Source organism: Cyprinodon tularosa, unplaced genomic scaffold (genome assembly GCF_016077235.1).
Source record: "Cyprinodon tularosa strain WSP-4 unplaced genomic scaffold, ASM1607723v1 ctg45, whole genome shotgun sequence".
Taxonomy (NCBI): domain Eukaryota; kingdom Metazoa; phylum Chordata; class Actinopteri; order Cyprinodontiformes; family Cyprinodontidae; genus Cyprinodon; species Cyprinodon tularosa.
The window spans coordinates 3,319,031-3,333,453 of record NW_024039174.1 but is presented as its reverse complement, the minus strand read 5'-3'; the positions used below and the strand labels follow the sequence as shown (position 1 = coordinate 3,333,453).

General features: G+C 37.0%; 1 protein-coding gene across 6 annotated transcripts in view; it reads left to right on the top strand.

The window, feature by feature from the left end:
* astn1 (astrotactin 1) overlaps window positions 1-14,423 on the top strand; it is a 486,347-nt gene that overhangs the window by 216,696 nt on the left and 255,228 nt on the right. For all 6 annotated transcript variants that reach the window (XM_038300459.1, XM_038300458.1, XM_038300457.1 and 3 more), the window contains one exon: window positions 11,352-11,479. In XM_038300459.1, the coding sequence (XP_038156387.1) occupies window positions 11,352-11,479 (128 nt within the window). The remainder of the gene's footprint in view (window positions 1-11,351; window positions 11,480-14,423) is intronic.

The following is a 14,423-nucleotide window of genomic DNA, read 5'->3' as shown; positions in this document are numbered from 1 at the left end:
GACAGCTGGAATCATGCAGAAATACTTTCAGTGGAAAGTGACAGATGTTTGACTCCAGTGTGATCAAATCTCAGACAGCCTTATTGGTGATTGCTTTGGGCTTTAAATGTAGCAACATATACTGTAACTTACATTTCAGTGCAGCTGATGATCCATATAACACAGTCAAGGGAACAATAAGTTTTGACAGCAAAACTAACTTGAGTCATCTTCTGCTTGGCCTTACTACATATGGATATTTTTTCTTTAAGGCAAACTTTGGAGCTTAAGCAACATTTTCTAAGAATCTTGGTAGTTTTCAGAGCATTTAAGTCTCTGTACTATTTTCATTTTATGTACTATGGTAAACACAGATGTCTGGCGACAAGTTGAAATTACACCAGTATTGTGTACTTGTAGTTTGTTGCTGCTAATCAGTCTGCGGCTACAACATACAGTTAACAGGTCTTTTTTTTTTAGATGATTTATGACTCCAGGTTGGCTTATTTATTCATCTATTATTTTTACTTTTGCGAGGAGCTTGTGATGGGGTTTGAGGTGCACTTGGCTGCTCTTTTGTGATTCATCTTCCAAAACAGTTGCCTGTCTTCTCTTACCAATATGTCAGTAGGTGAGAAGACTCAACAAAGTACACTGCAAAAACGAATCAGAAATAAGTACAAATACAAGTGTATCTATCTTAATCTGAGCATTTATTTTAAATGTAAATTGTCTTGTTCCATTGGCAAAGAGTCTCACTTATTTTAAGAAGAAATTATTTAATGGAGCCGAGCCGGAAGTTCATCTGAAGAAACTCAATGCTTTCCTACATCCACCTGTGACACAGCCAATCAGCTTTGAACAACACCTCCACGAAAGCCGATCAGCATCCAAAGTTCATCTTAAAAGGCCTTCGATACTCACCTGTCTGATCCCGTGCACGGGCGGAGGATGCGCTGTGTGACTTCATTCATATGACACCAATTCAACCCACCTCCATCCTCTCCTCCACCATCGTAGCAAAAGCTTCATCAATGTGTCATTCTTCCTTGACTCTTACTGCGTTCCCTGCTTCAGCTTATCTAGTCCGGCAGAAGACCGCCCTGTTGAGCCTGGTTCTGCCAGACGTTTCTTCCCAACAGGGAGTTTTTCCTCTCTACTGTTGCTTCCTGCTGGCTCATTATGGACAGGTTCTCTCACCTGTGTTATCCAACTGGACTTCCATCTTCCAAGTCCCTGAGTGAAGCTCTAGTATCAGCTCACGCAGTCCACTGGATCTCGACATAAAGCTCAGCAGACCGTCTCTCTAACCAGCAGTCTACAGACTGACCAACTTCATCTATCTCCACTCCACCACCAGTTTCAGGCCTGGGGGGGAAACAGTCCTATTCTTTGCTCCTGTTCATGCATATCTTTCAAAACTAAGCGCTATGTTTCCTTCCGAGGTCTTAGCGCCAAAGACAAAGTAATTGTATCAATAAATTTCTCCTAATTGTCTTTTCTCTTAGTGTGAGTTTTTCAGATTGAATTTAGATTGTAATTTTTGCAGTGTTGCCAGTGGTCAACAAGAGCATGCAGCTTGCAGCAATGCACCCAAATCACTCTTTTATGAACTGACTAATGAAACCTATAGTGTCAACTGTGTTGAATACAGGAACCCTAATTTTATATATTGAACAATTGGAATGGCATTAATTGGGAAGAAAAAAAACGCTTATGAACTTTTTTCAATGCACCTTTAAGAATGCAGCTTAAAGGAGAAAAGGCATTTAGGAAGTAAGTTTAATGTCATGCACAGTCCCACCTTTAGTCATCTGTGAAGACACATGGAAGCATATATATATATATAGATATATATATATCTATATATATATATATATATATATATATATATATATATATATATATATATATATATATATATATATATATATATATATATATATATATATCTATATATATATATGTGTGTGTGTGTGTGTGTGTGTGTGTGTGTGTGTATCAATGGACAAATAAACAAACAAAACAAAAACAAAATTTTTATTACAAACTGTCTACCTTATATTTATCTCTTTCATTAGCACCTTTCTGTCACCTCTGTCTCTATAGCGATTGACGTGCCATATCTCCCTGCAATCAAAAGGGCACAGTGAACAGGTGATCATCCGATATTTATAACATTCTGGTTTTCTAGGTTTAGATCCCAGCCATACTACAATATATTCACATTAACATTTCAATGCTTTGTTATTTCCAGGTTTCTTAGTTTCTTTTTTTATGCTTTTATTCACCTTCTACACTAGTTACATAAATTATTACTCTCTAAACCAAAGAAAATAACCAAAAACAAGTCCCCTTATTTTTTTTGGTCACAATATTTTATTAGCGGAAAGGTGCTACACTTTTTCCATCTAACTCTGTTACTCAAGGATTTGGATTCGACAAAGGCATAACACTTTAATTATATAGCTTTTAAAGTTGATTAAAGAGAGTAAATTTTTTACAATTTGCAACTGAATGTGAAAGGGGGCTTTTTGGTTATGAGTGCAACACATAACAGAAATGATACATTTCACTCTATATTAAAGAACTTTTATATTAGTATTGTGTATCGTATTACTATATCAATGTTGTTGTTTTTTATCTAAGAATTATATACTTCATTTGATGAGTAGACTTTATATGTCAATGATTCAAACCAGTCAGAAATGCTTTATAAGTCACTGTTTTGTTAGACAGTGTGAAAAGATGAGCTATGCTATATTTTAAAGTTTTACATCAGTATGTCATGAAGATTATTTAAAAAGAGCAGAAATAAAAGTTTAAGAATTTCCCTGAAATGTATGTATTTTAAATTGATAAATTTATTCATCCTTTATCATAAGGTTACAGTTTCAAAATGACTTTTCCTTTTGTTGACTTGTTGATTTGGTTAGTTGCTAAATACGGAGGTTGGGCTGTTAATTCACTGTCATTTTATTCATACCTGCTTCCACTAAGCACCTGTAAAAGCATTGGCATCACTTTTTAATAGATGATTAAAAGAAAATTACACAAGTATAAGCTGTCATTTAATGTAAATGCATCCAATCAAAATTTCCCCTGAATTTGGTTTTGATCCATATTGGAGTCAACTCTGATGTAATATAAGTGATAATGACATATGGTCAGAACAAAATAGCTGCTGGTGGCTTTTGCTGGCAGATATTTTTTACTTGAGTAAAATAATCAAATTTCCACATTGCAGATTAGAAGTAATTAATATAGATGTATTTAAATTGTGTTGAAACATGTATAAAATTCCCCTAAAGTAGAACCATATAATGCAGAAAGCACCCTTTAATATCCTCAAACAAGTTGCTTATAAAAGGACAAAAATTTTAAAAGCACTTGTAGTCAGCGGGAAAAAAATAACCAGCATTTAGTAATTTATTTATTTTAAACACATTTTACAAAATTAATGGAAGCGATTCCTTTTTGTTTAGCTCAAATACTCATTTCCTTTACATTTTGCTAGAGCCAAATTCAGCTTTTGGTTAAAGATATGAATTAGATCTAACTAAAAAGAGCTTCAAAGACTTGGGTTTTTAACCACTAAATCAACTTTACAAGGGCAATGGCTGGTCTCCACTAGCTACTGTCTGAAGTAAAGAACCTTGGGCAGAGATCGGGGGCTTCAATAGATGTTTATAGCATCAAGCACACCGACAAAGTCATCTTGGATGCCTAGCAGAGAGATTGACCTTACCACACTTTGCTGCATTTGTTACTGGATATTCCTCTCTCCAGTTTTTATGTAATCATGGGTTTGTCATTTTAATCCAGATGTTTTGGTTGTATGAAAATGTGTCTGGCTAATCAACACACAGCTTTGTTTTTCTAATTACCATTTCACCTCCGGCGACACAATGTCTATAAAATCACAAAGGCATTTTAATGTTATATTTGACAAGAAAGTTCTACACTGTTTTACCTCAGCCCGTGGCTTTGGTTGTTCCAAAGCTGTGACTTTCCCAAAGGCATTGCTTTGTGCTTGGTAAATATTTGTGTAGGGTGTTTTTACAGCTCAGCCCCCCTTCAAACACTGCATGAATCAAACGAAGCATTACACGTTGTGTATATTAACGGAGAAAGTGTGTAGACTGTGAAGTAGGGAAACCTTTCATGCATTTTTATTGGCTGCTCATGTGTGTTCATAAAGGTAAGGCTACCACAAGAGCATTTTTAATTACTCAGTATCAAATATTTGCAACAAAAAAAGTTATTTTTCAGAATTCTTTATAAAATATGTAAACAAAGAACGGACCGATTGTAGAGCAGCAAAAAAAAAAAAAGAAAAAAAAAAAGCTCAACATGAAAAAAAGAGATGTGGGTCCAGAGATGACAGCATGTCCTTCATGTCCTGAAGAGCTAAATTATCTCAAGTCCACCACCCTTTGTGTTCCGTTTGGTCAGTTCTGTTATTTTGTTTTTGTTTTTTTGCTTCTATTAACTATTTTTGCATCGTCTTTCATCTTGATAAAATCATGAACACTGACATTAATGAGAAGGTTATAGTTTAGAGCAGCGAACACCAACCTTTTTACAGCTGAGGGCTAATTCAGGGGCACTGAGTCACAAGAAGGGCTACCAATACTGACCTATCAATGACAAGGGTCAATGTTCACCTAAACTTCATATATTATATAAATATCTTTATCGTTTCTTTAAATTTATAATTTTCTTTTTGACATTTTGATTTTGAAATCTCTAAATGCTTAAATGCTATATATGATTAAATGATTAAATGTTCTATAACCCAATTAAAAAAAGAAGAGCAACAGAATACAGTGAAATTTCAAACGTAGATCACTGTTGAGTTGTTCTATTTTCAGAAGATTCTAAGGGCACCCCTTGTGGTCCTTGAGGGCCCCTTGGTGCCCGTGGGCACCATGTTGGTGACCCCTGGTTTAGAGAGTCACTTTTATCACTGTTTATAAATGTAAGGAATATGTTTTTGAATGAAAATGCACTTATATTTGTAGTATTTACATTATCGAGGAGTTTTATGTGAGAAAAGATCATACCATATCAGAAATGGAGTCACCAGAATAGATGTAATGTCGGGGGAGGCTGCTTAGCTTTAAATTTAGCAGTAAATAATAGATATCAATGAGAAGAGACTTTAAATATGTACAACTGCATTTTTGATTGACCACAACATTACAATTCTGATCCCAAGAGAACATAGAGATACTGGGGGGAGAATTAATTCATTGAAAAATAATGCCACTTCTAACACTCTGTCACAATTTGTTCTCAGAGACAATTTCACCATGACAGTTTAGGTCAGAGGAGTCTTGCTATTTCCTAAACCACAGATTTCATTCTGAGAGATTTTGCATGGTGATCTGTTTTTTGAAATAGGAAACAGATCATAGCACAAAAATCTTGTGTGGTACGCTGGTGAAGATTCTCAGTCATCCAGGTAATAGTCATTCCAAAAGAAGTAAAAAAAAAAAAACTGGATTTTGTTTCCAAGTTGAAACTTAAAAACAAAGTCCAGTGGATTTTTTTTTACGTTTCTCAAGTGGTAAGCAGTGAGAAACACCAGCTGCAGTTGGGGAAATGTCCTCTGCTTCCTGTATCTGCTGTGCCAACAGAGACAATAGATCCAGTTTTCTTCCCTTTATTTAAAGTTTCTACAACATTCATACTGATCCCAATCACAGTTCCCAATTAGCCATCGACCAGCAAGTGCGTGCGGGACCTCCTGTTAAGGGTTTACATGTCAGCACTGTGCAATAATTTTCTACTTTTCATGCAGAGATGAAGCAGTGCAGACTTTATGACCCCAAAAATTTTTTCAAATGATCTAACTTATAAAAAAAAAAGACACTGCTAAGAAATTTCCCTATTTTTGATAAATTCACTTTCGTATGGGAACCAAAGTACTTCAAAATCCTAAGTTTCACCATAGTGCCATATTTCCTGCTCTTATTTTGATATGGTAATGTTTAAATTTTTGGAGATGGCTTTGTAACCCACCCAACACTGATAGATGTAAATGTTTTTGTTATTTGTCTGTTCCTACATTTTTGATTACAGCATGATGGGTTCATTTTTTAAATGCTGATCTATTAAAAAAAAAGAAACTGAAGAAATACTCTTTCACAGCTCCATAAGTGTTAAGCCTTCTACAGGATGCTTTAATTTTGCTCAAGACTCTACATATTCTTTTAAGCTGGCATGCAGTCGTACAGATAATTGGAGTGCTAACAAAACAAACTTCTGAATATATGTTTCATTGGAGTTTTACTTTAGCCAAACTTTGCTGGAAAGGAACCAGTAGAAGGCAAACAACCATTTTTAGGAAGCTAATTTAACCAACCCACATGCACATTTGTATTTGATCACGGTACCAGCTTGAGAATTGGTTCTAACTGTTTTACTATTTGCTTACAAAATGTCCAATTAAGAAGAGTCACATAATCTTAAGGCTGTACTTTTATAAGCAGCTTGGGTTAAATTAATATGCGAGACAGATTACCTTCAATTACAAATCAGCAAAAGTTATTATGCAGCTCTTGCCCTTTAGCTTTACAAGGCAGTTATTCTCTTATAAGCCATGGGTTCAGGTTTATAACTGTAATGGTTGGTATTCTGCCTCACCGCTCTCATTAGGCTGGTTTCCAATGGCAACGGTCCCTTTTTTCCACAGCAGAAACCTCTGATGAACCTCCCCTGCATCGAGCAGCAGTCAAATTCAGCTATCCACTTGCCCATAAACTTTGTAGCACATTTATCAGCTGTAGACTAATAAAGGCAAGCTCTCTTTGTTTGAGAAAGTCACGTGTCTGCAAGCAAGCCCACCATATCTTTTATCTCAGGATATTTCTATTCAATACAGGTTTAGCCTTTTTTGCCCTATAGTGTGTAAAGATAGGATGCTCATTCATGCAGCCTTGAGCTGAAATTTTCAATAAAACAATAACTTGTCAAAAATGTACAGTACAAGGTTACAGAGGGCTTTTGTAAGTTGTGGGCCTGGAGTGCAGATAATCATGACTGCAGTTTCCTGGTGGAGAAAAAAGAAGATATTTCCTCATTAGCTGTGGTTTTGAGACAGCTGAAGGACTTAGGCTACTGATTTATTGAAGTTGTTATGTTTTGGAACCTTGTTGTGACCCTAACCAGCACCGTAAGTGGGGGTGATAAAATAGACATTGTGAGGGAGTTCAAGAAAATAAAGACATAGGCCCTTAGATGGATAACAAGCCAATTTACAAAACATGTAGTTTCAAATTTTGTTCTTAGCTTATTCTGCATAATTTGTTCAATGATTGGAAAATATTTAAGTGTCCATAATAAGCATTGCCATAATTGAGATTTCTTACAGAAAAAAAAGCATGCTACAATATACACTGAAAAATTTCTAACAAAATTTTGTGAAATTAGGCCTTTAATCCTATTTTTTCCTGCTGCTGCTAAAATAAAATATTCTATTAGGTATGTAGATGTAGTTAAATTTATTGTAGTACAGTCCATCTGTTCTTTTAATACATATATTTAAGTAACATATTACAAACAAAATGTGCTAAATGACTTATGTGTTTTAAGAAGATCTTCTTATGTTTGTAATATATTTGTCATTTTGAACTTTATGAGTGACAGTGTGAGTTAAACAAGCTGCTGCTCCTTGAGATAAATAGTCAGGGTAATTGCTCAGGTTGAAAGTTTGTTGTTGACTACTGAAGACACCCCCATAGCTTATACTTTTAAATGGACCTCACTCCCTTAGTTTCCAAACCATGTTTCCTCTTGTTTTGTATTACCCCCAGATATTTTGGAACACTTAAATGTATGTTTGGTTTTTGAAAATCAAACTAAGATTGAGTGTTTTGGTTCAAGTAGAATTACCAACTTTTTTTTTTCAAGATTTTATCTCTGTCTTGTGTTTTATTGTTGTGCAGTTCTCTGTTTGGCTAGTTTGCTGGATTTTAAGGTGCCCCTGTATATATTTAATGAAAATTGTTCAGTATTTATATTCCACAAATAATTTATACATAGCTATGTAGCTATAGCTAGCTATAGATATCAGAAGCTTACATACAGTAGCGTTACACTGTTTTTAAACTGTTTTAGATACCCTAGATCAGGCATCTACAAGGTCGGTCCTTGAGGGCCTCTATCCTGCAGGTTTTAGAGGTTTCCCTGTTCCAGCACAGCTGATCTCCATTGATAGTTGATTAACAGGCTTTTGCTGAACAGAAATCATCAGAATCCACTGTGCTGAAACCTCTAAAACCTGCAAGACAGCAGCCCATAACGACAGAATTTGGGAATGCCTGCCCTAGATTATGATGTCATGGCTTGCAAGTTTCTAAAGTTTTAGGGCCAAGATGTACTCCTGTATTTGGTTGCCATGGTGGTCTGTGCGCACCGTGCAGGAAATTAAACAGAAGTCCTGCTTCTGAACTGGCAACTACACAGAAATAGATGGTAGAATTAATCTGGAGGTATACCTGACGGTACACAGACGGAGATGGGAGGACGAGAAACAGACCTGACTGTGTAGCCCATACAAATCTCTTTTTTTAGATAAAATTTAGTTTAAAAAAGCTGGTTTACTAATAAAGCGGAATTCATTTATAGTGTGGAAAGATGTTTCAGACTTTATTTATGTTGGAGGTGATGGAAATAGAAACCAAAATCCTGGTTTATATCCACAAGTATCGCAAATAAACTCACCTCTAGCATGTGCCAGGACTTTGTCTATGCTGTTTTCAGTTACTCAATAAACAGTTACAACACTTCATTTTACAATATTGTGCCTCTTGAACCTTCTGGGCCATATGATGTTTGTACAGCCAAAGTTGTTTCGTTCTTGGCAACTCAATAAACTGCCATTCAGAACGAAGCTGATGCGCGTAATCGGCACCAAGATACGAAAAGTCAGAGTAGCGATACCTTGCGCGGGGGCTGTATGAGCCGATTGCGCTCTGGGACAGCAATTTTGTTTCACTTTTGGCACGCACACCATCACACCCTGCTCAATGCGGCATGTATAAACCAAACTTTTATTCACAACATTTGATGTGCAAATATCTGATGCCTAAAAGTGGCAACTTCATCTTTCTAAACGGTTAAATGCAAAATTAATCACCATTAGAATGCCCAGTCATCTTATTGTTAAAGTAGCATATGGATTTTTTCGCTTCGAAGTTAAAAATGTTCAAATGTGCATATTAACTGAAGAGCAAATGCAAATGATCTCATGAAGATATCTGCTGAAACTGGTTAGAAAGTGTCTTCATCTACAGTCAAACACGTGCTGCAACCATTGAGGGCTGTAAAGCCAGTCTGAGAGGAAAAAATAAGTATTACATAAACAACATAAAAGGTCAGATCACAGTTCCATTCCAAAAAAGAAATGTTTGCAAGCCTGAGCATACTTTTCCAAATATGCAGGTGTTCATATTGAGGAGGTGTTTTGCTGCAGGGTGTATTGGTAAACTTCACAAAGTAGCTAGTGTTTGGAAGAAAAATATACAGGTACTGTGAAAGTAAAGCGCCATCTCAAGAAAGGAAAGGATCTTAGGTACAAATAGGTCTTCTTCCTCTAGAAATATTTATGTTAAATTTGACTTAACTTCTCTTTTTTGTGTGGGAGTGTTCAGCTCTAGCCTTGCATTCTCTCACAGCATCTCTGCGTCATTTCTGATAGCTTCACCTTGGCTCTGTCACAGCAGTTTCTAATTTCCTCTGATTAGGTCTTATGATTTGTCATTTCTCTCTCTCTCCCCCGCCTTAGTATATATGCTCATAGGTTCTATTTGTTCCCCACTGATAACTCTAAAACTTCGCCTGTTTTTCCTAATTTTCCGTTCTTGTTTTCAATTAATGATCCCTGTTCAGTTCTCCTTGCGCCTGTATGCTTCTGTATTTTGGTTACATATGCAATCTTTTTCTATCCACCATTCTGCTCTATCCAGTTCCTATCTCACAAAGCATTATAACATTACCCAATACAGTAGCAAAGAGGATCTGGGGTCCGCTTCACGTAGTAGATATAGCAAACTCAGATTCAAATCTGTAACTCTAAAAAGATCTATTCTAATGTCTGTAACGGCTGCTATAAAATAGTTTAATCAACTCTAAGTAGGTCCACTCAGAGTTGCGCAGGTGCGTAACAGGTATGAAAAGCCATTATCAGTATATCCCCGATTCAACAGGCAACAAACAGTGCCTATTTCACCCCACTGGAACTAGTACATATTCAATAAAACTAATTCAATCTGAAAATCTCACCCGAAGAAAAAAGACAATTAGGAGAAATTTATTGATACAATTAATTTGTCTTTGGCGCTCAGACCTCGGCAGGAAACATAGCGCCTAATTTTGATAGATATGCATGAACAGGAGCAAAGAATAGGGCTGTTTCCCCCCAGGCCTTAAATGGTGGTGGAATGGAGATAGATGAAGTTGGTCGGTCTGTAGACTGCTGGTTAGCGAGACGGTATGCTGAGCTTTATGGGGAGATCCAGTGGAGTGTGAGCTGATACTAGAGCTTTTCTCAGGGACCTGGAAGATGAAAGTACAGTTGGATAACACAGGTTGAGAGAACTTGTCCATGATGAGCAAGCATGAAGCGACAGTGGAGAGGAAAAACTCCCAGTTGGGAAGAAACCTCTGGCAGAACCAGGCTCAACATGGCGGTCTCCTGCCGGACTGGTTGAGATCTCTCGGATGAGTCCCAGAGGAATGACACGCTGATGGACCTTTAGCTACGATGTTGAAGGAGGGGCTGGAGGTTTGGTTGAAAGGGTGTCATCTGAATGAAGTCACACAGCGCATCCACCGCTTGCGCAACAGGAGCACACAAGTGGATCAGAGGGCTTTTAAGATAAACTATGGATGTCAGTTGGCTTTCATGGAGGTGTGGTTCAAAGCTGATTGGCTGTGTCGCAGGTGGATGTAGGGGAGCAATGAGTTTCTTCAGTTGAACTTTCACCTAGGCTCCATTACATATTAAAATGGTTAATCGACTAATACATATTAAAATACAATTTTATCAGCCTTTTAATTGTTGCCTCACTTTTTTAAAGCAAACAAGTAAATATTTAAAAAAAAATTTCCAAGGTTGACATTTTTTTTATTATGATCATGACATTTATTATGGCATGATTCAAAGCTGAAGCTGCTTTCCTCCCAATATATACATGTGAAAACTGTTTGTGTAAGCTGCAAATGTTATATTTGCCCTCATCTTATATTTCCAATAACCTCCTTTATGTCTGAGTATTGTCTTGCTCCAGTTCCATCACCTTCTTTATCATGTTGGTCCAGTGAACTAAAAAAAAACTGCGTTCTCTTGTCTGTCTTTTTACCAGGCAGAAGAACTTTGCCCGAGGCATTGAGCAGCAGCTCCCAGATGGCATGGTGGTGGCGTCGGTGCCAACGGAGGTTCAGTGCCATGAGGAGCTGTCAGACCCTGTGCCTGACCCAGAATATCTCACGGGTATGAAAACATATTTCATAGCTTTCTCTCTTGGCTCACATTTACACTGCTGTATCTCATTACTGGCTTGTATAAATCCAGGTATGTCAAAAGTAATTCTGCATCTGACAGCATATAATTAACGTGACATGATGTTTAAGATCACTGTGTTTGAACTATTTATGCTGTCATTTAAATTGTGATGTGTGGTCACAAAGTTGAATTGTAAGCTATGAGGAAACTGCCAACTTCCTGAAGCTCAGTCACACAACTCTTTAAGTTCAAGTGATTCCAAGTTGTGAGCGTAAGATCTGCTCTAGAGCTGATATTTGATTTGAGATAATATAAATCGGTTTTAACAGTCAAACACAGCTTCATAACTTTCATGAAGCAGGATAATTGCATTTGTAGCAAATTGTGGAATACATTATTACATTTCTATAGTATAGAATATTATATCCATCAAATAGACCGCAGATTATTTAAATCCTTTATTTTTGCTGATTATGTTATAATCAATTGGGGCAGCTGATCTGAGTGCAGATGTACGTATTTAGAGAATGGAGCAGCTGCACAGGGCAGCACAAAACTTTAAACGATGTTGATTTCCTAACACATGTTACTGAGTCTATAGCATAACTATGAAAGGCAACAAAACCCCAACAGCTCTCAAAACCTGGTACAGGTCTATCATGGGTGCTCATAACGTTCAGAACCAACACATTTGTTGGATTTTTTTTTTATGTTTGTTTTTTTTAAGCACCAGCAGAACGCATGCTTTGACAAAACTTTCTTCCAAAGGGCTCTTACATTTAGAACTCTGTACATGTTCAAGTGGTTTTAACCCTTATGCAAGTAAACACATTATGGTCAGATTGTCTAATTTGAGGCCAGACAAAAGGCATTTTTAAAAATGTTATTTTTTTTCAAGTCAAACACGTTTCAATATGATCAACTGATTTTAGATATGTATGCATTGCTATTGCTACTTTTCTTTTGCTTAACAGATCCCTTACTGCCAGTAGCTCTTGGATCTGTTCTGTTGCAAACAGTTGTCATTCAGAAAAAGCAAAGAAAAAAAAAGTCAGAAGCAGATTTAACTTCTAAACTCAATTTAGTCTGAACTCATGTTGTTAGATAATTAAGCTTGAACAATATAAAAAAAAACAGATTAAACAGGTCTCTTAATGTAAACTGAGATTAATTGAATAAATTATTTTCGATTGGAGTGCTGACTTGAATCTTTAAAAAGCTGATGTTAGAAATAAAGGGATGTCTTCTGCAGGACTTAATGCATAGATGAAAACCTTTGTCTTGATACACTTAATGTATCCTGCCTTTTTTAGTTTTGGGGCTTGTTGGTTGTTTGCCTCTGAAAAGTTCTACTCTGCTAATTAGAGTAACCAATGCACCTACCAATCTCCCATTTAGGCCTGTTCTAATGGTGCTTTCATGTGGTATCATGGCAAATGCCAAAAATTGATATGAAAATTAGACATGAACAGCCGACTCGTGTTGTCAGTTCCACTGGTAATCTAGAAAGATTTCATCCTCCCTGAGTTGTTGAGATGAGGTAAACTTTGACCGTTCAACATGGACAGAGAAACTATTCTGTGTTTATTCATCTATTTTTTTTCTAGTGTTTTCGTTACACTATCACAAGTACAGAGCAACAAGATTCACACTCTGCATTTAACCCATCAGTGGTCTGCCCTTTGGCGCGCCCAGAGGGCAGTGTGGTGTTAAGGGTCTTTGCTCAGAGAGCCAGAGTGGCAGTCTGTGAGAGTGGGTTTTGGACTCACAATCTCAGGATTCTAAGCTCTATGCTCTAACCACTAGGCCACCACTCCCCCAACTCTGCACCTGTATGATGAGTACTGAATTATTAAATGTTTTCTCTCATTGTGTTTTTGGCCAACACAATTTTGTCATGTACATTTTTTTTTTTACAATATAAACTTGTGTTGCTTTTAAAAACGATGGTTGATGTTTGATTTTATCAGATGCTAACTAGCAGTTTATCGATGATAGCAGCCGGTAGGGTACTTTGCAAACTGTGTTGTGTCGTAGACAATTTTCTCATTTGAGCTGTCATGTAAACCTGTAAGCCTATTATTTACTGGAACCAGCAGATGGCCCTGTAAGAGTCTTGCTCAAGTAGCAGGTCCAGATAATTTGTGGATCAGCCATGCTCCTCTTCTTTATTTCAACAAAAGCACAAAATGTGTTAGTTATATCTGTTTTGCAAGTGGAAGGGATCATCTTTACTGTACAAAATTAATGCTAAGTTCAACATGCAAGCAGCAGGAACAACAAAAATGTGCGTGCTTCTTTTTTGATGCTTGTACAAGTTCAGTTCTGACGCCAACTGAAGCATCTTTGCTGCACAGTCAAAAAGTGGGTCTGATACGCGTTGGGTGGAGCTACCCTATCCTTTCTTTGCCTCTAACAATGGCAGCTATATTTGCTGTGATCAGTGGGTAAAATATTGTTTTAATATGTTTTTTAGGTGAGAAAGTCTGCCTGAAAACTTCCTCTGTGCAGTCAGTTCATTGAAATTTCCATCCTGTCTTCAAATATTGTTTCGCTGTCGGAGCCACTAAGAGCTCTGTTACTAGGAACCACGTTCAGCAGCAGCCTCTGGTCCGGTCCTCTCTTTGCGGTTTTCTACTAGTGTTCAAACCAGCTGAAAGGCGTCTTTCATGTATGTAATCCAAATTGCAGGCACCACAATAATAAAATCGAACATATTTTACCGTTTCAACATTTTAAGTTAATTTAAGTTTTAAGTTTGCTGCACCAAGATGTGTGTCAACCATTGACCTTGCATGTAAATTAACTGCTTCTGTTGCCTCGGCTGCTTGAAGTTTCAACGTAGCAAAAGGAAGCATTATTCCTCCTAGCGCTGCTCACTGATGCAGTAGATTGTACTCCTGCCTTGCAGCAAGAATCTTCTGGTTTCATT